The 25,332-nt window shown below is 43.6% G+C and overlaps 1 protein-coding gene across 2 annotated transcripts in view; it reads right to left on the bottom strand.

The window, feature by feature from the left end:
* VEGFC (vascular endothelial growth factor C) overlaps positions 1-25,332 on the bottom strand; it is a 71,853-nt gene that overhangs the window by 17,625 nt on the left and 28,896 nt on the right. For both annotated transcript variants that reach the window (XM_036011788.1, XM_028526723.2), the window contains exons 2-3: positions 5,080-5,293; positions 3,471-3,661 (exon numbers count right to left, since the gene is read on the bottom strand). In XM_036011788.1, coding sequence (XP_035867681.1) covers positions 3,471-3,661; positions 5,080-5,293 — 405 coding nt within the window. The remainder of the gene's footprint in view (positions 1-3,470; positions 3,662-5,079; positions 5,294-25,332) is intronic.

Here is a 25,332-nt window from a genome sequence, read left to right as displayed (position 1 = left end):
AACTACCTAGGGCCTGTGGAGCTTAATTTGGTCCAGGAAGAACATAGGCGAGCAGACCCTAACAGATTTACATCTGGCCCTGCATCAATTTTAAGATATTATCATCCATAAAATGTATGTTCAGTGCTAACACTATAACAAAAATGCCATCCAAGAGGTTTAGAAATAACTGCATAAAATTTGTGGGCACGATCAGTACTTTGACTTGACAAAAAAAGTGCTACTTATAACAGATGCATTAATTTTTTTCTTGAGGCAAATGTAACTCCTAAAGAAACTCTGGGTTAGCTGTTATTGGTATTGAGTTTTCCCCATCTGGATAAAACCTGATTTTCAACAAGTGTGCATGCCAAATATTAATTAGCCGAAGATTCAAAACAAACCCATTCCACTTGTTGAATACATATGAATGTAATCAGCTAATTTTTCAGACAGCCACAGTGTTCTGCTTCATTAATGGAAGCACCATCCCTGTCTGTAGTCCAAAATGGCACCTTTAAGTTTCAGTCCATAATTGTGCACTGTTCTTAGGTTTAAAAGATGTTGCTGTCAAAGAAAATTTTATGAAAACCCCAGCTTAACTCAAATATAATCTGCAATGCTTTTGTGCTTTTATTATTTCTTTATAACATGATTCAAAAAGAGAAGAGCCCTTGCTCCCGAAGATAGTAACATAGAAGTGTGACTGATCCTGTTCAGGTATTTCGGGATGAGCCAGAGACCGAACTCCCAGGTGGAGCCGCCTCCCTTCCTGCCTCCAATGCCCACAGCGAGGAGGCTCCGATTCCCACGAAAGCCCCGGGGATTCAGAAGTTCGGTTTCATTCCCGTCTTCAGGGCAAATACATAAGGTAAATGCTAACATTTAACTGACTTCTCAATCCAAATGTCTGGCTCAGAGGCAGATGACTTTCTTCTGCTGGTACATTCATCATAGAATCATTCGACCTTGTGCAGAATCCACTTTCTACTCTTTGGTTCTATCTCTTAAATACACAACTGCTCATAAGAACACACACTGAAAGGATCTGTTTGTGGAAGAGGTGGCAAAACCATCCAATCACCCGAAGGGTTCAGTGGCCCTGGGTGAGTGTGTATGTGTGTGTGGGGGAGGGGGTTGTCGCAGAGCAGGTGCTATTGATTAGGCCCCTGGAATGCTGGGTGCAGATGGTTCCACTTTGCACCTAACCAGGCTCCTCACACACTCTGATAACACGCCCTCCGTGCAGCCCTTAAAGGCATTCCTGTGACGTTTCCACAGAACACGTGGGTGTCACTTGACTCAGGGTCCATTGCCCTTACGACGTGTATGATTCCAACAGGTGACTTGTGTTGCTAAACGATGTGTCTGGAACGCTTTAACAAAACACAAACTCTGTTTCCTTCGAAAATAGAGCAGTGAAGAAACTTCCTTTTGTGTTTGAAAGGGATCGCCCCACACTCCCGTTTCTACTGCCCTGAAAACATCATACAATAAACTCGGGCAGAGGCGTTCCCTGAGCACGAGTTTCTAGAAGCTTCCACAACAGTAAAAACGTTTGGTGCAAGCTCACGCTGCCTTCAGGAGTCTCCCGCCTCGCTCTCCCTGGGTGTGTACTTCTCCTTGACTTGCATTCCCGCAGACCTTTGCTCTTCTCCGCCAACACGTGGCCTGCTCTTGTTACTGGATCGGCTGGCTCAGCTGCAAGCCCCACTCCTTTAGGCCCCACGTGTCCCCGTGGGCCCACTGCACATAGTGGGGGTCTCGCCACACTCGCACAATTCAATTCGGATTAAAACTACCCTTTTTTACTGCAGTAGAAAGTCTGAGTGGCTTCTTCAGGAGGGGGAAGGGCGTGAACTTACAAAATCAAAGGACTATCAAGGATCGAATCCTGGCTTTCCCTCTCCTCTCCTGATCTATCGGTTCTCTAAGCAGTGCCAGCCACACCAGGGCTTCCAACCACATTTATCAATGTGGTGTGTGTCCTTCCGAGTCTGCAGCTACTGACCCAGTCACTGCTGTGGAGTTCTAGGATGATACGCCCAGGCTTTTTCTGATCGCTCCACCTACATGCCACTCACCTTCTCCAAAATCAGTATATATGCAGTGCTCTAACTTTGACCTCAAATCTGTTCTCTTTAAGGCTCCTTTCTACCAGTGCCAAGCGTTTGCTCGTGGTGTGCCAACTATTGGGCTGTATTGCCCCAGGGAGATAGCCCAACACAAGCTTTGCTTTCGTGGAGTTTAGGGCCTGGGGAGTAAAACCATCCGAGAGATAAGGTAATGGTGCTGCAACAGAAGCAGAAGGGGAGCTATCACGGACCGGAAGTGACGTTTGCGTCTAGGCCTACGTGAGAGTAGCAGTTAGCTAGACCAGCGGAGCCCCGGGGATGGGGTGCGGGGAGGTGTTTCGAACCCAGGGCACAGTGTTGTAATGACTTGGAGATAAGAGATATTGACATGACTTAAAGAATAACGTAATTCGGAGCTGGGGGAAAGTAGTATTTGATGGGGAAAGCTGGGACAGTTGAGGCTGCCGATGTAGGTAGCAGCCGGACCCTGAAGGCCCTGGGAACCGTGTGAAAGGAGTTCAACTACGGAAGAGTGTCCTTCAAAATATTTAACAACTTAGAATGTTTGTGCCAGCCAATCAGAACTGAAGCTGGCCTGAGCCGTCCAATCAGAAAAGAGCCGTTATCAACACCCCAGCTGAGTGCTGGCTCCGTCCCAAGAATGCAATGTTTCTGGAGAGTTTTGAGCAGTATCTGATATGTCACTGAGGAAAGAAAAATCAACAACTATCAACCACTGAGCCTAAAAAAAAGAGAAAAAACAAAAATGAACTAAGCAAACAACCAGAACATGAACAAAACCACAGAACTGGAGATCACAGGGAGGGCTGTCAGTGGGGAGGGGGAGGGGGAGAACAGGGAAAAAGGTATAAGGAATAAGAAGCATAAATGGTAGGTAGAAAACAGACAGTGGGAGGTTAAGAATAGTGTGGAGAAGCCAAAGAACTTATATGTATGACCCATGGACATGAACTAAGGGGGGAATGCGGGTGGGAGGGGGTGTGCAGGGCAGAAGGGAATAAAGGGGGAAATGGGACAACTGTAATAGCATAATCAATAAAATAGATTAAAAATAAAAATAATTTATTGCCAAGTGAAACTCTTTGTCCTCAAAGATCAACATGTGTGTGTATGTGTATGCATGCGTGTATCTGTTTGCGTGCATGCGAATGCACACACATTCCTATGCATATTTATTCTTTTCTCCACTTGGCTTTGACACCACGGTGTGTGAGTTCATTGGGCATCAGTTACTTTGTGATATCATATCACCCGAACCGCAAAATACCGAGAAGTGAACTCCATCCCCAAAGAGAACACCCGACACTCCGAACTGCACGAAGGTCCTGTAAGGGGCGCACGGCTTAAACAGAGGGCTGGGGAGGGCGGGGCGGGGCTGCGGGCAGAGACACCTACCGTCTTGCTGAGGTAGCCTGTGCTGGTGTTCATGCACTGATGCCCCTCGCTGTTGCAGCAGCCCCCACATCTGTAGACGGACACACATGGAGGTTTAAAGAAGGTGTTTGTGGCTGCTCCAAACTCCTTCCCCACATCTACACACACCTCACGCGGCATGCATTGAGTCTTTCTCCACTCATAATCAATACCTGTCGAGTCACAGGGAAGGCCAGAGGTTACACAGAAGCCACCACGGCGGAAACAGCCCACAGCAGTCGGATGTCACTGACATTTGATTTCAGGGTTGAGGATCAACATTGCAGAGACAACTTTAAAGAAATAACTGACGGCATCCTAAATGGCCCCGTGAACTGGCATCCACTATCAAACACCATAGAGTAGCTAAGGATGTGTTTTTCAAATTTCTACGGCCATGCATCAAGCTGAATTAGGGTTATGCTTTCTTAAAATAACATCAACACTCCCCAGCACTTATGTTTGGTTTTCTCCACCGAAGAAAACACCACTTTAACGTGGAGATGTTGCCAAGGTTCGCAGAGGCAGTCATGCTCATTTGCCGTAATATGCACTGTTTGCATGGTCTCAAAGAGAAAAGGAACAGGATTTGACTTTTCTTTTTCAACGGAGGTGTAAATGAGAACACGGCTATGGTTTTGGGCTCAATTCAAACATCAGTTTCAGGCGGGCTATTTGGCAATTCTGGGTAATGTCAAGGTTGGTGGTAGCTACTTGAAACACAAGGGTATTTTCCATCAACTGGAACATGCATTCCAAGCTACATTTGTTTTCAGAAAAGTCAAATTTTCCTGTTCCTTTCATGCTTTTTCTCAGAATTTTGCTTCCAATGACTTAGTGGTTTACTCACATCACCATTGACTCTTTACTGCATTACAAATGATGTACGTCTTAAATGTTCTAGTCTATTGTCCCATATTTCCCCTAAAATAAAATCCTATGGGGAAAAAAGGACAAACTATTCATTATTGAACCAGGAAGCCATTTTGTTTGATTGGCTTTGTTCTGAAAATAGTTTGCAATCTCAAATGTTTATAGAAGTTAATCTCTAATAACAGAAGGGAATTACTTTTTTAAAGTAATCTACCAATTTATACTATGCCAATTTATGCAACAGCATAATTTTTTGTGACCCGTTTTGCTGGATCTCTCAGAGACTTTTCCAAAGTACCCTCTTGAGCCTGTTCCTTGTGAACCAATAAGGCAACACGTGGTACTCGAAAAGATGAGTTGGAATGATTTAGAAATTAAGCATTTCTAAATTACTTTGCAAGATACAGAATGTTTGCATGATTAATCTCACAATGTAAAATATACCTACATGTTTTAAAATTTTGCAATGACATTTCACCTAATTAAAAACATTAAAGTGCACGGATAGGCATGCACTCTCCTCTCTTTATCCGTATTTCAACAATTATCTCAACCACTCACAGTGAAATCATAAAATGCTGTATTTGAAAAACAATATTGACTGTTGGCCCCAAACTATTCAGTGGTACAAATGCTGAAATCAAAGGCCGAGGCCGGCAACCCACACTGGGTTGATGTATGTATAACCCTTCTTAGATACACAGTTCCCCATTCTTACTTTTCAAGATCTCTGTGTTATAATGTGCGGCAGCGAATTTTATAGTGTCTTCTGTCCTCGTACTGAGGTTGGGCTGCTCCTCCTCCTGCTGCCAGCCCCCTCTCCGTAACTGACACTTGTACATCTTCCAGTACTCCGGGTAGAGCACGGTCATGAGCTCGTCCACACTGGACACCTCCCGCAGCTGCTCCTCCAGGTCTCTGCCCGCATACGCCTGTCGGAGAAACACTCAAGGTCAAGTACTTACCGGAATGCAGGACTTGTACACAGGGCCACCGAAAGACCTTTAGGTTTAACATTATGTGTGCTGGATCCATGGTAAAATGTTCTGAATCATCCCTGAATCATATAAAGTTTCATGGCAATCTATTCATTAGTACATTAATTTGAATCGTCACCACAATCAAAATGAAATTAAATCCCACCATTAAAATACATACTTTGTTTTTAAGACAAGAAGTGTGTGATATAATTTTAACAATAATTTTTGAAGTGGCTTGTTTTATAGTTATTTTACATAAATGTAAAGTTTATAAGTTTGAAAATTTATTCAAGCTTGTGTTACCTTCCAACAGAAATAAAATTAAACTGAACTTCATTCTCATCCTTTGCTTCTTTGTAGTCATCAGCATCAATAAAATATAATTAAGCAGGATGCTTGAAATTAGGAATCAGTTTTACAGAAGCTCTTTTAGAATTGATAATCTTATGAAGAATGGGATTTCAACATCAACATCACAAAAAGTTTACATATTGGCAGATCCTCCAGTGTTTCCAAAAAAACTGATCATCAATATTTATTCTTGTATGAAGACATAGTGTGATCAGAATTCTGCTTCCAAATAGTTAAATGTCTCTATTCATGCATCCAATTAAGTGGAACATCCGTATTATATTCCAGTAGTTACTATACCCAAGAAAAATACATTTTTAAAAATCATGCTTTGAAATTATAGAAAAATGGCACTTTGTTTAATTTTATCTGCGAAGTGAAATGCAACGTGACCTGTTTGTTTTACATTGCCACGATCGCCCCGGCTCCAGAGCCCAGGTATGTGACACTTGAACAGTGGACGTTGGACCTGCTAACGATGCAGGTAACGGCTCCCCTCACCCTCAGCCAAGCATCTGGGATGGGGAAAATACATTCTAAATAGGTATAGTTTCCCCTTTCTAATATTTGAAGCACAAAATCAGTATCTTTCCTTTAAAAATAAAAATATTATTTAATTAAAAGATTTTCACCACTATTTTATTTATTTTTTAGTACAGTTTATTGATTGTGCTACTATAGTTGTTCCAATTTTTCCCCCTTTGCCCCCCTCCACCTGGCACCCTCATTCCCTCCAGCAGCCCCTCCCCTCAGTTCATGTCCATGGGGTATGCATGTAAGTTCTTCTTCAGCTTCTCCATTTCCTGTACTTTTCTCAACATCCCCGTCTGTTTTATAGCTACCTATTATGCTTCTCAATCCCTGTTCTTTTCCCCTCATTCTCCCCCTCCCCCCTTTCAGCTAATAACTCTCAAAATGATCTCCATATCTATGATTCTTTTCCTGTTGTGGCTGGTTGTTTGTCTTTTTTAGATTCATTTGTTGATAGTTGTGAGTTTGCTGTCACTTTAATGTTCATAGTTTTGATTTTTTATTTCTTAAATAAGTCCCTATAACATTTCATGCAATAATGGCTTGGTGATGAAGAACTCCTTTAGTTTTACCTTGTCTGGGGAGCATTTTACCTGCCCTTCCATTCTAAATGATAGCTTTGCTGGGTAGAGTAACCTAGGTTGTAGGTCCTTGTTTTTCATCACTTTGAATACTTCATTCCCAACCCTTCTTGCCTGCAAAGTTTCTTCTTAGAAATTAGCTAATGGTCTTATGGGAACTCCTTTGTAGGCAACCTTCTCCTTTTCTCTTGCTGCTTTTAAGATTCTCTCTTTATCTTTAACCTTTGGCATCTTAATTATGATGCGTCTTGGTGTGGTCCTCTTTGGGTCCAACTTGTTTGGGGATTTCTGTGCTTCCTGGACTTGTATGTCTATTTCCTTCACCAAATTAGGGAAGTTTTCTTCCATTACTTTTTCAAATCAGTTTTCAATTTCTTGCTCTTCTCCTTCTGGCACCACTGTGACCCAGATGTTGGCACCTTTGGAGATGGCAGTCCAGTGTCAACAGTCCTTTTAAACAACGCTCAAGTTAAAGGCTATGCTATATGCAAATTTAACATTCATTTAATACTTTCATAGTGTTGAAAATGCATGAAAAAAGGCAAATGGTTGAATTGTGGAAAATTTCCTCTCACTTAAAAGCATGTACTCTTCCCAAATACTCAAAACTGAAAGAATGGGCAAGTGTCCATCGAAAAAATTCATGGGCACACTACTGCATTTTCACAAAGTGACCAAAAAGAGTCCTAAGCAAATCCTATTAGTTGTCTATCATGTCTCTACTTAGGGGGAAAGGGGAAAAACAAGCCAATGTTCAAAAGGAAAGTAAGGGACACTTATATTTATCTTAAAATGCAAATGTTATCTTTAAAGGTCTGGCTTAAGTAATATTTTATATTTGAAAAAATGCACATTGTCATGGACAATTTCATAAAATGAAGCAGAGGGAAGATTACTTGGTCAAAGTATCAGTTTAATAAGATAGGAAATGTCCTAAAAATTTTAAAAGGAAATATTTTTCATATTATTCATCTCCTTCATCGTCTCTTTGCCCTACAAAAGCAGATTACCGGTGGGAATCAATCTATCATACGGCAGATGTCACGGTCCAAGCTAAGCTCCCATTAGCTGCTCTTTCTTTTTCCCTTGAAAATAGGTTCAGAGCCAATCATTAGAATCAGCGGTGGCTGAAGTTACTCTTTCCCCGAAAAAGCCAAGGGACTCATTTATTCATCGCTTCTGACTCAGCTATGGTAGCTGTGTGACAGTTGAACTTGAGGTTGTCCTGTTTCTTCTCACTAACAATCCCTGCTAGGCAAATCTGTCAATTTTGAAAGTATATTCTAATTATTTAAATGTGGAAAAGGACGACGGAGTGGGGACTGACTACGGGAGCAGGGCTGGGGCTAGGCAGGGGAGAGCAAGGGGAGGAAATGGGACAACTGTAGCTGGACAACAATAAAAAAAGAGTTAAAAATTAAAAAATAAAGTGACCCTTTTAAAGCAAAATTTGGGCTAGGTGGCAGAACGGAGATGTAGAGAATCATAAATAAACGTGGAAAATCAAGTGGCATTCTTCCCAGGAGTGGAAGTGTGGGAATGTTTTACAGAAGCTCAGCACATCATCTGACCTGATGTTTCGGTGAAGGTGTCGGATCAGGATTCTTCCCCACCCCGGGTTCCCCACCACCCATGTCTGCACCAACCTGATGTGTCACACTGATGACCCTGGGAACAGGAGTATCCGAATGTCCGTTTAACACTGGGAGGTTTGGTTTGGGATGCTTACATTTCAAATAGACTTTACCTAATCCTCAGAAATGTTTTAGTATAAATTTTGAAAACAATGCCATAACAGAGAGTGGACTTTTTATATCTATTATTGATAGCATACATTTTTTATTTTTTTAAAAGAAAAAGTTACTTTTTTAGTGTATCACCTATATGAATTAAATGAAAATATCAAATGTTTATTTCATCTAAATCTGAGTTCAGTAGCCTTAGAGAATATTTTAACCACTCATATTTTTGAGAGGAGTTTCTACTTTAATGCCAAAGTGGACGATCGGTCGTATCTGCGCAATCAGTGCCGTGGATACTGTGCACGCTGATTTCTTGCACTGAGCACCGACAGCCACTTGCTTGCCGCTTACTCACAAATGGAATCCACTTCCGTTCCTTGCAGAAGGGCAAAATGACCTCAGAAACATTAATTCCTACTTTCCCCCCCAGATATGATTGCAAAAACAAAAACAGCACCAGGTATTTGAAGCCAAAAATAAGAACATTTACTGCCTGCTGAGGGAAGGCCAAGGAACTGAAACTTCCTTCTCGGATATTCTGGTGGCCATCTGGAAAAGCACGGGTCCTCAACAGGAGCGACTGTCCCCCAGTGGCACCTGGCGAGGTCTGCGGACATTTTTGTTTCCAGTCTGGGGTAGGGGGATGATGCTACAGACACTGGTAAGTAGGGGCCAGGAATGCTGCTACACATTCTGTGTGCACAGGAGGGCCCCCCCAAAACGTGTTATCTGGGCCAACAGGAGAGTGGGGCTGCTCTTGGGAAACCCCACAGCTGAGTAAGAGTGGGCTCTGTCTTTAGTGGACTCTTAAGACTGTCCCAAGGCTCAGCATTTGCATGAACTTCACCTTGTGGAGCCCGCAGGGACATCAGAACGAGGGAATGAGGGGACGGGAAATGGCAGTGGCTGCACTGAGTGATGGCAACATTCTTAGGGGGAAGTATTTATTGGCCAGGGTAATTTATGATTTTCCTTCTTCCACAAGCATTTCTCAGCAGAGTCTTTGTTTCATAACAAGAAGAGAATGTAGTGGTTTAGACACAGGCTTCCTGGGTAAATAAATTCAAATGTTTCATAACCATTTTCCTTTAATTGCTTGTAATTATTTTGCCGAAAAGTCAACCAATCTCAAAACCAGGTTTTACATATTTTTTAAAAAAAAATGCTTATTCAGAAAATTATTTTGAAATTAAAAACTGTAATGGGTGGTTATAATATTTCCTTTTTGCAAAGTTCCTTTTTTTTCTTTGATATTTTAAAGACCAATTGATGTTAATGCTCTCTAATACAGAAAGCAATTATAATGCTTTAAAAAATCTTTATCTGGCAAGTAATAGTCACACCAAACAGCGAACAAGTTGCAAGGACACAGTCAGAAGAAGGTTTACAAGTTGAACAGACCCTTGTCATCACAGCGAGGCCGAGACATGGAGCACGGGCCACATCCCAGGGCCCCTTCTTGTCCTTAGTTCTAACTCTCCACCAGGGTTACCATTGGCTGCATTTCTACTTTGTACCAAAGTCATTAGTTTTTAGTCCTTTTCAAGTTATGCATAAACGGGGTCCCTACAGCATGTAGCACTGCATGCTGGGTCTTTTTTCTCATCCTGGTCTTGGTGACATTCACCTTTGCTCTGTGGAGCCGCTGGTTTCACTGCTGTCTCGCTCTCTGCTGTCTGGATTTCTGCAGTTTATTTCTCTCGTCCACACTCCGCATCCTCTTGATGGACAGCGTGTACTTTGGGGGGCCAGTATATAAGTGGAAACAGAATTGGTGGTTCATGAGGTATGCATATGCTTAGCTTTATAAATACGATCTAACCGTTTTCCAAACTAATTTGGAAAATTTATCAATTTACATGCCCTGGAGTCACAGAGACATTTTCCTCGCGCCCCGTCTTTGCCAACAATGCATCATGTCGGTTTTCAGCATTAGCCATTCTGGCGTGGACGTGCTGATGTGTCCTGCTGTGGTTTCAGTGTGTGGTCCTCACAGGGCTGGTGGTGCGGGGCGCTTGCATGTCATTTGGACATTGGTTACCCGGTTCTAAGAGGGAGCAGTTAAAAGCTTTTTATTCATTTCTGTTGGCCGTCTTATTTGTTATTGGTCGGTAAGAGTTCTTAACATATTCTGGGTGTATGTTCTTTGTTGGATGTGTGTATTGCCAACATATTTTTCCACTATGGAAACAGTATTACTATTCTCTGTATGGTGTTTTTTTTTTGATGAATTGAAGTGCAGAATATAAATGATGTCTGGATTTTTCTCTATGGTAAGTGCTTTTGGTGCATTCTTTAAAAAAATCTTTACCTATCGCAAAGTCATGAAAATGTCCTACATTATCTTCTAGAGTCTTTATTATTTTAGTTTTCACATTTGGACCAAAAATTAACTAAGACTTAATTTCCAAGTACAGTGTGAGGTGGAGGTCAAGATTCTGTTTGTTCTCACATATAATTGATCCAGCACCATTTATTGAAAAGCTCAGAGGACTGCACTGGTCCCTTTGCTATCAATCACATGACTTTGCAGGTTGGGTTTGCTTCCGGACTTCTGAATTCTTACCATTGCTTTTTTTTTTTTTTTTGCCTGCCCTATGCCATTACCACACTAGAACAGATTAATTCATTTATAATTAATCTTGAGATTAAGTACATTATTTGATTTATACTTGTGATGCCCCAAGTTTTATCACTGATGTACAAAAATTAATTGCAATTTCATTTCCTTCCTCTTCTATGCAATGTCAATAATGGTTTCTGCAACAAATCCGAGGGACTTGAGGAGATTCAATAATATAAGTTAAATATATTGCTCAGTGTCTTGCATGCATTAGGCACGCAAGGATAGCTGTAGTTACTCACTGTACAGTGCGGTGATAGCAATAAACACACGGCCTGTAATTATGTGAGGGGATATTCATTAAACATCCTAAAAGCCTCAATTCTCACAGGATACTTTAATAGTAACTCTTACTCACTTAAAACCTGTGTGCTGTACAAAATTTCATTTTAGCCAATCACACGCACCTGTTACTTAAAACTACATGATGCATGCATGGAGACACGTTGTTAATAAAATGACGGCCTGAGTTCTGAGTTTTCAAGCAGACCGCGCATTCTGGAGAGCCGCGCATGTGTGCTGCACCATTCTGCTAAGAGCGTGCGCTGGGGGCACAGACAGACCTGTGCGGGGTCTCAGCGTCTCCGCTCACTCTGTGTGTGAGCGCCTTCCAGGCCCGCAGCCCCATAGGAACTAGGAGGATGGCTGTAACAACTGAATGAGGTACTTTGAAATAAGGCATGTAAGTAGCCCCATGCTTATTTATCGTAAAATTTTAGTAAGTGTTGATAATGGTGATATTATTAAAATCTCAAAACTCTGGTTCCCCTTTTAAAAAGCATAGACAAGAAAATGTACCTTCCAAAGCTACTATATGTGTAAGTAAGACATCTGTAAAACACTTAAGAAGAAGGCCAGTACACTAAGGAGTCACCTGTCTCCAATAAGCTATTTTAAATAAAGAGCAAAGGATGGAAAATGTTATGACTTTATGACATCTATGGCAGGACTACTGTATGTCAAAGACTGTCCTAGGCTTGCCATTTGTAACCAAGTCTCTCCTTCCCTTGACTTTGCGTGCTAGAAATGATACACATTTATTCTGAGAACTGAGAATATTAACGCTAAGATTCTTCAAGTTGTTCCTTCCAGGGAATCTGTGGGCTCTCAGGCACACCTGTGTTGTATATGGCGATTCACTCCAGATGACCCGCTTGTGTGGCACACGCGCCTGTGTGGCTAAAGGGTTCCAGACTGTGGGCTGGAGTGGCAGGGCATGGAATCTGTTGCTATGACACAGTGTTGAGTGAAAAACAACGCCGAATTATTTAACCAGAAGTACTGTGTCTGAAGCACAAAAATTCCAGCCTGTGATTTTACTAGCCCTTGGGCTGGGCAACGTCTCCTTATAATTAAAACCGAGTTAAGAATTTCTTTCCAGGTTGGCAAAAGCACACAGTGTCTATGTGCTTTTATTTGTAAAGTCACTTACCCATGCACTTATTTTATATGGTGCTCGTTCTGGGCCACAGTTGAACTCTAGAAGGTGTGTGTGCATGCATGTATGTGTGAACATGTGTGTGTGTATGTTGTTGGATTATTCTGAGGATACACACTCAGTACTCAGGCAAACTAGAAAAAGGATGACAGATTCATCATTCGTATCCAGTTCATCATTAAAGAACTGGAAAGCTCGCCTGAGGGCAGAACCACTCCCCCAGCCTCGGGAAAAGTACAGCCACGCCCACACCTCGCGGGGGACCCCGAGACCCCTGTCTGCTTGCTCTAGACACACCTTCACTCAGCCCGACCAAGTCCGGAAGAACAGACGTCCTTCGGCATTTTAACAAGCATCAGAAGGACGTTTCCTTTAAGGGTTGTCCCGGCTAGTCCCTTTATTCTACGCCCGTTCATCCTCCTGCTGATCTCAAATCACCGCCCTCCCTTCCGTCTCTCACCCCTGCGTTTGGTGGACAAGCTTGGCTCACACTCCATCAGGAAAACAGAAGACGGTGGGCAGCAACTCACCCACCTACACACGCTCTCCCAACCTTAGTGCTCCTGTTACTTACCAACCTGCTGCTCCCCCGAGTTCAAAAACCAGTACGAGCCCGCGGTCAGAGGTAACGTGCACACAGAGAGAAGAACTGTCCGGGAACGGAGGACCCCCTGAGCTCCTCCCCCATGTCCCTTCTCCCCCTCACAGCTGCACAGTTTTGGGGAGCGCTGTCTGTATCTGTGCCGTTCCCCACTTCCCGCCCCTTGTCCACGTGTCCACCTTGGTTTCTGCCCATCAGCCCCCTGGGACCGGGTCCCACAACTCCCCTGTGAGCTTTGCTTTGCCCTCCGTCCTGTGATCACTGATCACCGTGCTGGTGCTGCCTGGAAGCCACGTGCTCTCTGTCCCCCGAGATCACACGTCTCTGCTTCTTCTTCCCCGGAGCGGCCGCCATTCTCAGTAACCTCTGCTGACCTCTCTGAGCCATAATCCCAGGTGTTGTAAGACTTCCCCGGGCTCAGAGTTTCCCAACCACCCAGCTCACGCTCCCCTCCGAGGACCCCCACCGGGTCTGACACTGCAGGGAAGGGCTACGTCTGAGGGCTCCACGCGACACCCAGCACCCAGCACCCTCTCCTCAAAGGCGCTGCCACCAGAGTCCTCAGGACCCCACGGTCACACTTCTGAACTGGAATCGGTGAGTTTCCTCTCCAAATCTGTTTCCTCCCCTGTTTCTCCCACTGCCTGAGCCGGGGCTCACTCATCTCCCTCCCCCTCATTTCTAACTAGGATCTATCAGCAGGCACTAAGCATCTTACCTCCACAACACACCAGTTTTCTCCAAGTCCACTGCCGACCTCCTGGTTTACGCCTTCGCTCTGTCTTGGCTAATTCTTAGCATTACCCTCCCGATGGGTCCCCTCAGCTGCCCCGCTGGGTCTCCGCCACACACAAAGCAGAAGGATCCCTGATACACGCCCACAAAATGACACCACTCGCCCATGTACTCTGCCTCAGCAGCTTCAGGGATGGGCCCCTCTCAGGGGTGGGCCCTGTGGCACCCCACCCACCCTCACAGGACAAGGGTGTCCCCGAAGCTCCCAGCCTTTTCTCAAGTTTCCCACAGCAACAACTATATTGCCCTGGCACCAGTCGTGGCTGGTGCTTTCTCTTCGATACACTTTCAGCTGAAACGGCCCAGCTTCCCTGCAGTGTTCTGGCCCCTCGACCGAAATGCCCTCATCCAACTTTCTCTCCCCTCTCCCCAAATAACCCCATTCACACAATCGATGCTAGCACCCGCCTTGTTTTTCTTTTTGTCTCATTTGGGCGTTGCAAACGCCAGCTAGTTTACTCTTCACCTGATTCACACCCCCAGGTCCGCTGTGTCACCTGCTGTGCACACTCTCTTCTGCAGCAGACCTGGCCTCCGGCACGGAGGGACGGAATAGGTGTGAGGGGTGTGAGCAGCTTCCTGTCGCTTTTCATGTCATGGAACAACTCTACAAATAATGCTTTCCTAAAGCCAAAGAGAAACATTAGACAAAATGTTGAAGGCCATTTAACTCAAATTTGATTGAAATTGCCAAGCAGTAACTACTGATAATGATGTGTTTGTTTTCTTAAGGTGACTAAGGTTTCATTCAGGAACGTTCCCTCTTTAGCCTGAATCAGAGAGTAAGAAAACAAACACAACTTTCTTTTCCAACATCACATTTGAAGAAACAGTATGACATTTGTATTTTAACCAGTTATTTCATATTAATATTCAAACTGCTCTATTTCATTTTCATATGGAAAAAATGTGAAGTCAGCTCTTTAAAAAGGTTTAAAATTCCATCTTTTAAAAATAAAATGCAAGAAAGACAGGAAGGAAGGAAGGAAGGAAGGAAGGAAGGAAGGAAGGAAGGAAGGAAGAAAGGAAAAAGCCTGACCCAAACAGGCCTCATAAAAAGTAACAAAAAGAGTGTTTATTCGTGCAAGGACTACTTAACAAGGTACTACTGAAGACCCCTTCAGTGTTTATTTCACTGAAAAATGTAAAACACTTAATTGCCTTTTTCTTCCCTTATGTGATGCCAGGCGAGTGAAAGCACAGGGCCGCAGGACTGCCTTCTGAAAGTCGATGGTTTGGGGCAGAACAGGGAAGACAGAGTTATGCTGCAACGGAAACATCACACCTCTAGGCTCCGTTCTCCCCAAAGACAGCAGAGTTGCAAACTGATTGCAGAGCTCAGTAAGGCTGGCGTCGCCCTTGTCTCTCCCTCAGGCTCTGAATCTGAAGCCCAGGACCTCGGGGAACCTCCTCCCTTCGGCTCCATCTGTGTCTCCAGTGTGCAGAGCCTTGCTGGATTGCCGCCTAAACCCTACCTGGCTGAAACCTCTTATTAGCTAAAAAAAATAATGGTTCCCAACCGTCCCCATTGCATCAGAATGGGAGACCTGCCACACTGCTAGTTACAGGTGAAGGGGAAGCAGGGGAAAAGGCGGTTGTAAAAGACCCAAAGAAAAAGCTACCAAACAAGAAAGCAAGATCAACAACCACGAAGCCCACAGAGGACGCGGCAGTGGGGACCTCTCCCCGAGTTCAGCATCGGTGAGGATTAAATAGGTGATTGTATGTCCCTCACCTTTGCAATGACAAAACACCCGACAGGCTTTTCTAAGGTGCCAGTTCCTGGATCAGCTAACAAGCCATGGCAGTGATGGGTCATGACAAATAGGATGTCGTGAAGTAATATCAAACTTTTCAACTTGTGGGTTTTAGTTTTTATTAGACCACAGCTGTTGGTATACACATTTTGTCAGTTTATCCATAATATTTACTGGCATCAGAGCTAAAGGCAGGAGGTCATTGCCACTCACACTGGGTAGAGCGCTGTGATCAGAGGAATGACACACCGAGTATGTGTGAGGCGGTGGCGAGCCTGGAACCCTCATGGGTTGCTCATACAAACGCAAACATACACGCCCTAGAAGCTAGTTTGACGGTTTCTTAAAATATTCATACACACACTTATATGGCCCAGTAATTCCACTGCTAGTGAACTGCCCACACAAGGATTTGTACGTGAGTGTTCTTAGTCACGTTATTCATAGTAACCCCAAACTGGAAAACACTTTAAAACTCCGTCAACTGTCTAAATGGGTAAGTAAAATGTGCTTTATTGACACAGCGGAACACTATTCAGCAACCGAGAGGATGAACTACTGACACACGCCACAGCGGGGAGGAACCTCAACGATATCATGCTAAGTGAAAACAGCCAGACACAAAAGACAATATATTGTCTAATCTTGTTTATAAGCAATTTCAAAACATTACAAAAGTACAGGAAATGAACACATTGGTGGCTGCCTGCTCCTGGGAGTGGGGCGAGGGGGTGACCACAGGAACACGAGGGGACTTTCTGGAGTGGTGAGGACGTTAGAACACCGGGTTATGGTGATTGTTGTGTGTCCGTACATCATTAACTGATCACGGTGAGTACATTGGGTGGGATGTAAATTCTACTGCAACAAAGCTGTGAAGAAACGGCCGTCTTCCGAAAACGAGGGCATCAGCTGAGGGAGAGGAAGACATACGGTCTGGGAGGTGGGCGCTCTCCTCCTAGACAGGAAGAGCTGCCCCCAGGACCTGGAGCCCACTGGTTGCTGCCGGGAGAGAGACGGAGGACTCCAGCAGAGAGAAAAGAAGACAATGGAGTTCATTCATCAACTGCTAGGTTTTGTCACCAATTTTCAGTGGAGTTTTTTAATGTGTCCATGGACTGGGCGGGGGTGGGGCAATGAGAGGAGAGGTAAGGGAAGGGATATGGGCCAGACCCTTGTCTTCTTAGTAACAAGCCAAGAGATCACATCTAAATGCAAAACAGTCAAGGAAGTCCCAGAATGATGCTATGAAGGTCACGACCGAAAGCAACCATGAAAAGATGAGAAAGAGGTGGTTTTTCTGAAGCACAGGACTTAGGGGAGGAGAGGCCGTGGGAGGGCATGGCTTCTCCGTGAGTAGCCCTGTGACACTATCACACTATTGTACTGTTAACTATTCTTGTGTATCATGTAATTAAAAAGTATCAAACTTATAATTCAACAATTAGTTTGAGGGGCATAACCCGATAGTTGAGCATATGTAATTGCACCGGAGTATGCAAGTTTCAAGAGCCTCCGTAAGTAAGATTGAACCTTTTAAACAGCTTCTCTCCCTCTGTCCCCAACATGAATCTGTGACAAACAGTTCTTATTGTCCACATGTGTAACTAGCTGCTTTTTTAAAGAGGATGCAATTACCTTTTTCATTTTTGCTTCGTAACTAAGTGTATCGGGGTGACACTGGTTTGGTGAATAATGTATATGGGTGTCAGCTGTGCGATTCCATAAGACACCGGCTGCCTAGGGCACTGCGTGTTTGCCCCTGGACACTAGGGACACTAGCAATCCGTGTCTCTCCTCAATCCCTTCGTTCCTCTCCTCATTCATCAGAACCGTGCTCATTGTTCAAGACCATGTTTACATGGTCATTCCATCTTGCATTTTTTTGGCAACTTAAGCAATATTTTGAAATTCATATCTTGGCTCTTGATTATTCATTTCTTTTTATGTGTAGCAATTTCCGTCATCATTATTCAACAAGTCCTTGCTGAGTTCTCCTTCTGTCCGAGAAACCATTCTGTTTGTCGGCATGGAGGTATGGTAAACACATTTGAGGGCTATACACAAAATCTTTTAAAATAAACATCATGTTTAAATTTTTAAACTAATGATTATTTTTATGGGTCATCAAAGCTTCATGTGAAGTCAGCATTGACTAATTGCTCTTGGGAAAACTGAGTGAAAGGAATGTGTACAAGAATCTCATAAAAAATTGCAGAAGTTAGGTGGGAGAAACCTAAAGGAGAGCAAAAACTATTTGAAAAGAAAATGTTTAGAAGGCACATGCTTTTGTGAGCATGCATATACACACACATCCCTTACCAGCAACATTCTCTTGCCCTTTCAGGTACAAATGAGAACGTCTTCCTTTCCTTATCTTCCTTCAGAGGCTGTTCAGACATTCTTTCATGCAGTGCTTTTCCCCACACTGTCGGTGGTGGATAATACACGCCAACCTGCCCCTCCCTTATAATATGCAATATCTCATGGCTTTGCACTCCTGTTGCTTTCCCAGGGTCAGGTTACTCTTTGCATGTGTTTTTACTTAAACAATTTAAAGTCTGACAGTATGGAATAACTTCTGTCCTTTTTTGGATGTCAAAAGAATTCTAACTCATAGTTGATCCAGTTCTACCCTTTACACCATATAAAACAGGACGGGAAAGGAAAAGTAACAAAATCCCAGCACATCTACACCACCGCTAGCTTTTATTTTTTTCAGCACTAGAGGTTTTGGACAGAGGCTCTTTGAGCAAATCTTCCCGGAGATGAAATGCTTATCTTTGCCTATAATCTCTGCCCATGTTGGTGCACAGGGAGAATCCGATGGAGCAAGAGACTGCGGAACATCACTTTTAAGGACTTTCAGCGTGCTGAACGGTGACATCCTGGACACAGCACCGCGAGTGTACTCTTTGAGGACCTCACAGTGACCTGCTAGTGTGAGGGGACGCTGCCCGGGCGGCGTCCCATCCGCTGCTTGATAGACGTGCCTGTCCTTTGCAACATTTTCAACATCACTATTCCAAAGGAGTAGGACATTTTTTTCAATGAGCTACATAAAATTCTCACAATCTTTTTGAAATCTATCTTATATAAATTGGCCCATTTAAATAGCCTCCTATAATATCTGAAATAGCAATGTTTTGGAAACAAATTGGCTTTAATTGAGAGAGATGTGACTGTTCACTCAAACACGGATTTGTATCCATTGTTTCTGGCTAGGAAAGAGGCATCATCTCCATCCTGGGCCATCACCACCACCATGGAAACTCTTGCCTTAATTTTTGTAAACGGAGAATTCTGTAAGGACGCCAGGCCTGAAAATTATTTCTTAAATAAGAAGGAAAATATGGGCATAATTGGCACCAAAATCACTAAAACAAAAATAAAAGTCTGCATGCTTTGGACAATGAGGGTTGTGAATTTCATCATTTGTTAAGGTTCAGCTGTATTTCACTATCAGGTGACCATGTTTTGTATAATTATCCTGCTGTTAAATTTTGTGATGTTTTCTCTTGATTTAACCTTAAAAAAACGATTAGCCTGTCTATGTACTCAATATAGAAGAACAGGGTTTTTAGGTTTATCCTCAGCGGTAAAACCCAGCAGCACACACATGAGTTAGTCTCTCTGTGACGCAATTACTTTCATCGGAAAGAAGATACAATAAACGCATCTGCCTTACAACTTCTTGCGACGTTTATGAGATGATATGTACCTAGAATGTAGTATAATTCCAGGCGTACATAAGGAGCACTCCATAAGTGTACAGATATCTTCTCTGTGGCTCCAAGGGAAGTATGCATTTGCTATTATTATTTTTCAACGATAGTTCGCTTTCAACATTAGTTTGTATTGGTTTCAGGTGTACAGCACAGTCGCTAGACAATTATATAATGTATGAAGTGACTCCCCCCCATAATCCTAGTGCCCAGCTGGCACCACCCACAGTGATTTCAGTATGATTGACTCTGCTCCCTCTGCTGTACTTATGTCTTCGTCACCGCTGTCCAGCTGCCAATCTGCGCTTCTAACCCTTCTCCCGTCCCCGCCCAGCCCCCAGCCCTCCTCCCCGCTGTGTCTAAAGTGAAATTCATACACATATAAGGCATGAAAGACTGCCTTGGATGTAAATATTCATGTCAGTGAGAATATCTCTTGTGATTTTTAAAATGTTTCTTCTTCTAAAAATCAAGCATTTCATAATTGCTTCAGTGTTCTTCATATTTCTAAATAGGGGACTACTCACCAAGTTAGAAACAATTCTTAGCTAAACAGAGAGCGATAGAAGGATACTATAGACTAAATATTTACCAGTGTGCTCCACAGTGAAGCATAACTCATTTTATTGTTAAGGATGCATTTTAAAAGAGTAATCTTTCTACTTCAGCAAATGATAACAATTATTTTCAAAACACTACTCTTAATCAAAATATATAATGCATCCATGTATACATTTTAGATGGTTGTACAGAACATGCACTACTTATAAACCTGAGTGATGATATAGCAGAACCCCCATTTTCTCACATTAACTGATAAACATCCTAAAATAAAATGTAAAGCTACAATGAAAAAAAATGCAAACTAGCATAAAAATGTAAAGATGTTTTGCTAAAGGAAGAGGGAATTTTAATAGAGGAATTTTGTTTGAAAATATTCTAAAAATATTTTACCATTGTTCATTTAATGCTGAGATGTGAAATATGAAATATTTTTAGATCAGTAAGATATAAATTAATCCAGAATTTATTCAATGTCTCCAAGGAAGTAATTTGCCTTTTAGTGTTCACATAATTCTCAGGATTAAATATTACCTAAAGAGGAAAAAATGTTTCTTTACTTGATAAAAAGGACCCAAAACAAACAATATGAATGAGTGTTCTGAACAGAATAATCTTAAAGTAGTTGTAATAAAACTTTTAAAGGACAGCTTTGCTTTTTACTTAATAAAAGTCTCCTTGAAAAATCACTGCCATTCCTCATAACTTATTTTATACTGTGTTATTCCTTCATGTTATTGTAAAATAACCTACGGATCCCATTGTATAAAATAACCAAGTTCGGTTTAAAATACATCTGTATACTTCTATGAGTTGCACGTGAGGAAAGCAGAGAAGGAGCAGAATGTGCGTCTCCTAGCTGGAGACAGGAGTGACGCGGACACCAAAGCAACCAGGGCGGGCTGAGCTTGGAGGGGAGCCCACGTGGGTGAGGGACGAAGGGAAGTGGGAGGATCAGACACTGAAGGCCAGAGGTATTCAAGGAAGACCCCCCACCCAGGGGAAGGAGAAGAGGACGACCGGATGAAGAGGGAAGACCGGGAGAAGGCAGGCCGAGGAAAACACGGTACTGAGCCCCGCCCTGCTCTCACTGCGCGTGCTCCCTCCTGCCCCCGCACAACCCTCTGAGCTCCAGGACCGAGCCGGTGGTAAGAGGGGGTCTGCAAAGTATATATTTTTATCTACTAAAATACAAATGCTGAAAATATTTGGGAGAAATATCTGTGATAAAGTGTATGAGCAGTATGGCTATGTCCTGCTTATTAAAATAATTGAAATGATGGTCAATAAAAGTTACACAGTACTATAAAATAAGGATAAATGATTAAAAGCCTTGCAATCACAAAAGACTAGAAATAGGATGAATCATGGCCAATTATGTAGTCATTGTAAAATCTATATAATATATAAATATATGTGCAAAACAATATATAACATATAAAGCAATATATATGACAATGATATATAAATAATGTATGTCATATAAACCTTTTATATACATAAAGTTGAAAATCCAGCAGCATGGAGAGTTATGTTACATTTATCTTTCTATTGTTTTATTCTCATGAATGACAAATGCATGTAGGCACTTAAGAGTGTATATTATTCAGCGATTTCCAAACATTTATTTTGTGAGCTAAATAAATATCACCCTTCTGAACTCTTCATCAGACCTCAGCAGAGTAAATGTGGAGCAAACACTGTTTCTAACCTGTGACCCCAAACTCCCGTACTATACTTAAAGCCACACACACTTATCAGAGTCTCGGTGTCCAGAAATGTTGGTCACCCCCAGAAAGAAAAAAATAGCCACAATTTCAAGAAACCTTTGCCATTAGTCATCCGTTGTTAAAGTCATCACCTGGCTGGGCACTTCGCTTGCTGAGGGCAGTAATAAAATTTAAGTGTAAGAAAGGTCCCATGCTAAGAAAGAACAATCACTTTGTGTTGGAAATATTTGACAGCGAATTAATCTTGGAAACACATTGCTGTGATTTCACCTACTCTGTCTGGCCACAAAGTCACCAGTTACACGACTGTTTTAGTGAAGGCAGTGGTCCAATCCCAGCCTCTCCCCAGAACCACACTTCACGTGAGTGTGGATCTGTGCTGAGTGAGGCTTCTAGCCGGAAGTCAGAGAACGATCAGGACCTCCAACAGGGGTGTCCCACCTTCTGGACATCTCTGGGCCACTCTGGGAGAAGAGTGGTCTTGGGCCACACATTGAATACACAAACACTAACGAAAACTGATGAGCAGAAAAAAAAAACGTTGTAAGTAAATTTACTATTTTGTGTTGGGCCATATTCATAGCCACCCTGAGCTGTATGTGGCCCGTGGGCCATGGTTTGGACGCCCTAGAATCCCAGGAAGCATATACAGGATTTAAGAAGAAAGAAATACCACCTTTTCTTAAAGTGCCTAGTGCTAACATTCCTTGTGAAATATCAAGGTCCTTTTGTAAATGACAAAGTAGCTCTCCATTCCCTTCACCACTCAGGGGCAAGTGTGAGGCAGAGCAACAGGTGATGTGACCTTTAGGATCAAGCATGACGTCCAGCAGGAGTGACCTCGGCATCTCTACCCCAATATTTTGGTCATACGTAACAATGATAATGTTGATGAGGAAGAGGACAAGTGATACGCATAACCTTGTTATAAGGCATAATTATTAATATTGTTATTGATGAGGATCAGAGTTCGTGCTAGCTCGGTAACAATATCACTTCCTCTACAACAGTCCTTCAAAGTAGATAACGTTCCCCTTATTTCACAGATGAGGTAATGGAGGTAATCAACTTGGAAAAGTTCAATAACTTGCACAGGGTGCACGGCCAGCGGGGAGGGAAGACAAGGTCCCAACCCACATTCCTAGGACTTCACAGCCTGTGCTAACTGCGCTATAGTTTGCTTTGTCTATATAATTTTAGAAATCCCTAAACTTCACAGTTTTATAATCCCGGGCTGTAGCCTGCACAAGGTAAACCTTCCGTCTGACTCCTCCCCGCGTCCAGCGTGTGGGACGATGGGGAGACTCCGATGGAGTGGCCTTCCCCGGACAGGTCGCCCTGAGTCCGCCCCAGCCACGTCTCCGTGGGGAGTTCCAGATGTCACCTTTCCCTTGAGTCCCCTGGGAAGCTTTATCACTCAGATCCTTCGAGTCCACCCACGAGCTCGAACAGCCATGGCGTCTGCTCTCCCTCACTACACCGGTGGTTCTGAGGCTTTAATTTATACATACATAGTTTATTCCCTTGTTGTTAAAAATACGAACTCCTGGGCCGCCTCCTGGAGACACTGGGTCTCCAGTTCTCCCTCTCTGGACCAGCGCTGCCTGTGGTTCCGATCCCGCGACTGCTACCCCTCCCCCACGGCAGCCTGTGCAGGGTGCTCAGCCCCAGCCTGCAGGGACTGGCGGGGGGGGGGGGGGGGGGGGGGGGGGGGGAGGGCGCGTTTCCTGTCCTCTCCATCATCTGTCTCCAGAAACGGCCACGTTGCATGATGGCCTCCAATCACGCACCAAACACCCAGGCCTAGGGGTAGCTAATGTGCAAAAGTCTGGGTTTGAGGTATTTACAAGGGCACTGCAGGCTTCAAAAAGTCTGGATGTTTTAGTTCCAAACAAGTTCATCACCAGTCAACAATGCAATGTCCTGTTAAAACTGCCTCGGGGTCCTCTTGGGTCTGTCACGGGCAGACTGCAGATGGAGCCCTGCGTGGTGGACAGCTCATTTTAGACGGCCGGGAATGACCCAAATGAGGACAGCAGTGACAGGAAGAATCTGAAGGTCAGGCCATGCCCAGGGCGGCCCGGGCGGCATCTATTCCAAGGAAGATGTGATGCCTTCCTGCAAATGGTTATTGGGTTGACATGCGAAGGCCTGTTTTCTGTTCCTCAGGGGACAGAGCTAGAACCGTGGAATGAGGGCAAATTTGGGGTTCATTCTGAAAAATAATATTGTCCCTCCTAGGGCTTTGCAGTAGCATAAAGTCAAACAGTGGGCCCAACATCAAACAGCGGGGAGGAGACCTGGCCAGAGATGGAGGAGCAGAAACCCCTAATTCAGACAAGGACCCCACAGGGCACTTCCTGTGTATTAGTAGCTGTGTTCTCACAGCAACCACTCGCATCAACGAGACAGGCAGAGTGTCTCTGGTTCACAAAGAATGTCCCTCCCTCAGCTAAGCCTGGGCTACCCTTCGCTCTGAGCAGGAGAGAGGAGCCCACGCTCCGCCCCCGAGTTCGCCCTATGGAAATTCTGAACTTGGAAAGAAAATACAGAGGACATGGGCTTTGGAACTGAACAGCCCGAAGGCAAATCTATCCGAGAGAACCTTCCAGAGTCTTGGTGATGCAGTTTTGACTTGGTTCTCTGGACTGCAGCAGTATCAATATTTGTAAGGGAAAAACAATCCCTTTCGATTTACCAGTTACTAAGAACTCAGTTTCTGTGACTTGCTAAGTAATAATTTACTTCTGGAAAATCTCCCCCTCCTCCTCCTCCTAATTCTTCTATTTCACTGATTTGTTTTCTCTGTTCGTGTTTATATTTTTGGAAAATTATGCAGCTGACATGAGCTGTGTTGGTTAGTGCTGTGATTTCTAGTACGGTCCCAGCATTAAAATTCTAAATAGAGCTCCAACAATATTAAGCCACTGTTGAAATCCCAAACAGCCACGGGAGGTTATCAAAGGTCAGCGCCCTGCGTCAGTTATTCCCACAGAGCCACGAAAGTCAGGCAGGTGCCAGATGCTCATGAATTCTGGTCTGCTCTATTTCTTAAGCAGATGCAGAATGTCTTTACTGGTTGAGAGCACGGAGCCACCGAGGCTTGCACGGAAGGCTGCGAGACCGGGAGACAGTCAGCAGGACTGGACCGCGCTTCACGCCGCAAGACAGTGCGTGCCGAGCAAGGGGCGTGCTCCTAGCTCTCGGTTCCCGTTTCCGAATTCAGAGCTCTGACATCATCGACAGGCCTCACAAGGTTGTACCTGTGCCATCGTGTATAAAATCCAAGAGCATGGTGCTGCAAGTTTAACAAGGGGCACATGGGGGCATAAGATGCAGGTAGAAACCAATCAAGGTGGATACAAATCAAAGTTATGGGTCACTGTAGTGAAATAAACTGATTTGAATCATGCTTTACGTGAACTATGATGCTGATCTTTTTATGGATCATAAATACCGGGAAACACAAAAGCAGAAATAAATTAGCTCAGCACCCAAACTACAGTGCATGGCAACACAGCTTGTCCAATGAATGAGTCACATCGCAATGTATTGA

This window comes from Phyllostomus discolor, chromosome 11 (genome assembly GCF_004126475.2).
Source record: "Phyllostomus discolor isolate MPI-MPIP mPhyDis1 chromosome 11, mPhyDis1.pri.v3, whole genome shotgun sequence".
NCBI classification, from domain to species: domain Eukaryota; kingdom Metazoa; phylum Chordata; class Mammalia; order Chiroptera; family Phyllostomidae; genus Phyllostomus; species Phyllostomus discolor.
Note: the sequence above shows the minus strand (reverse complement) of the source record. Positions and strands in the feature narration are given on the sequence as shown.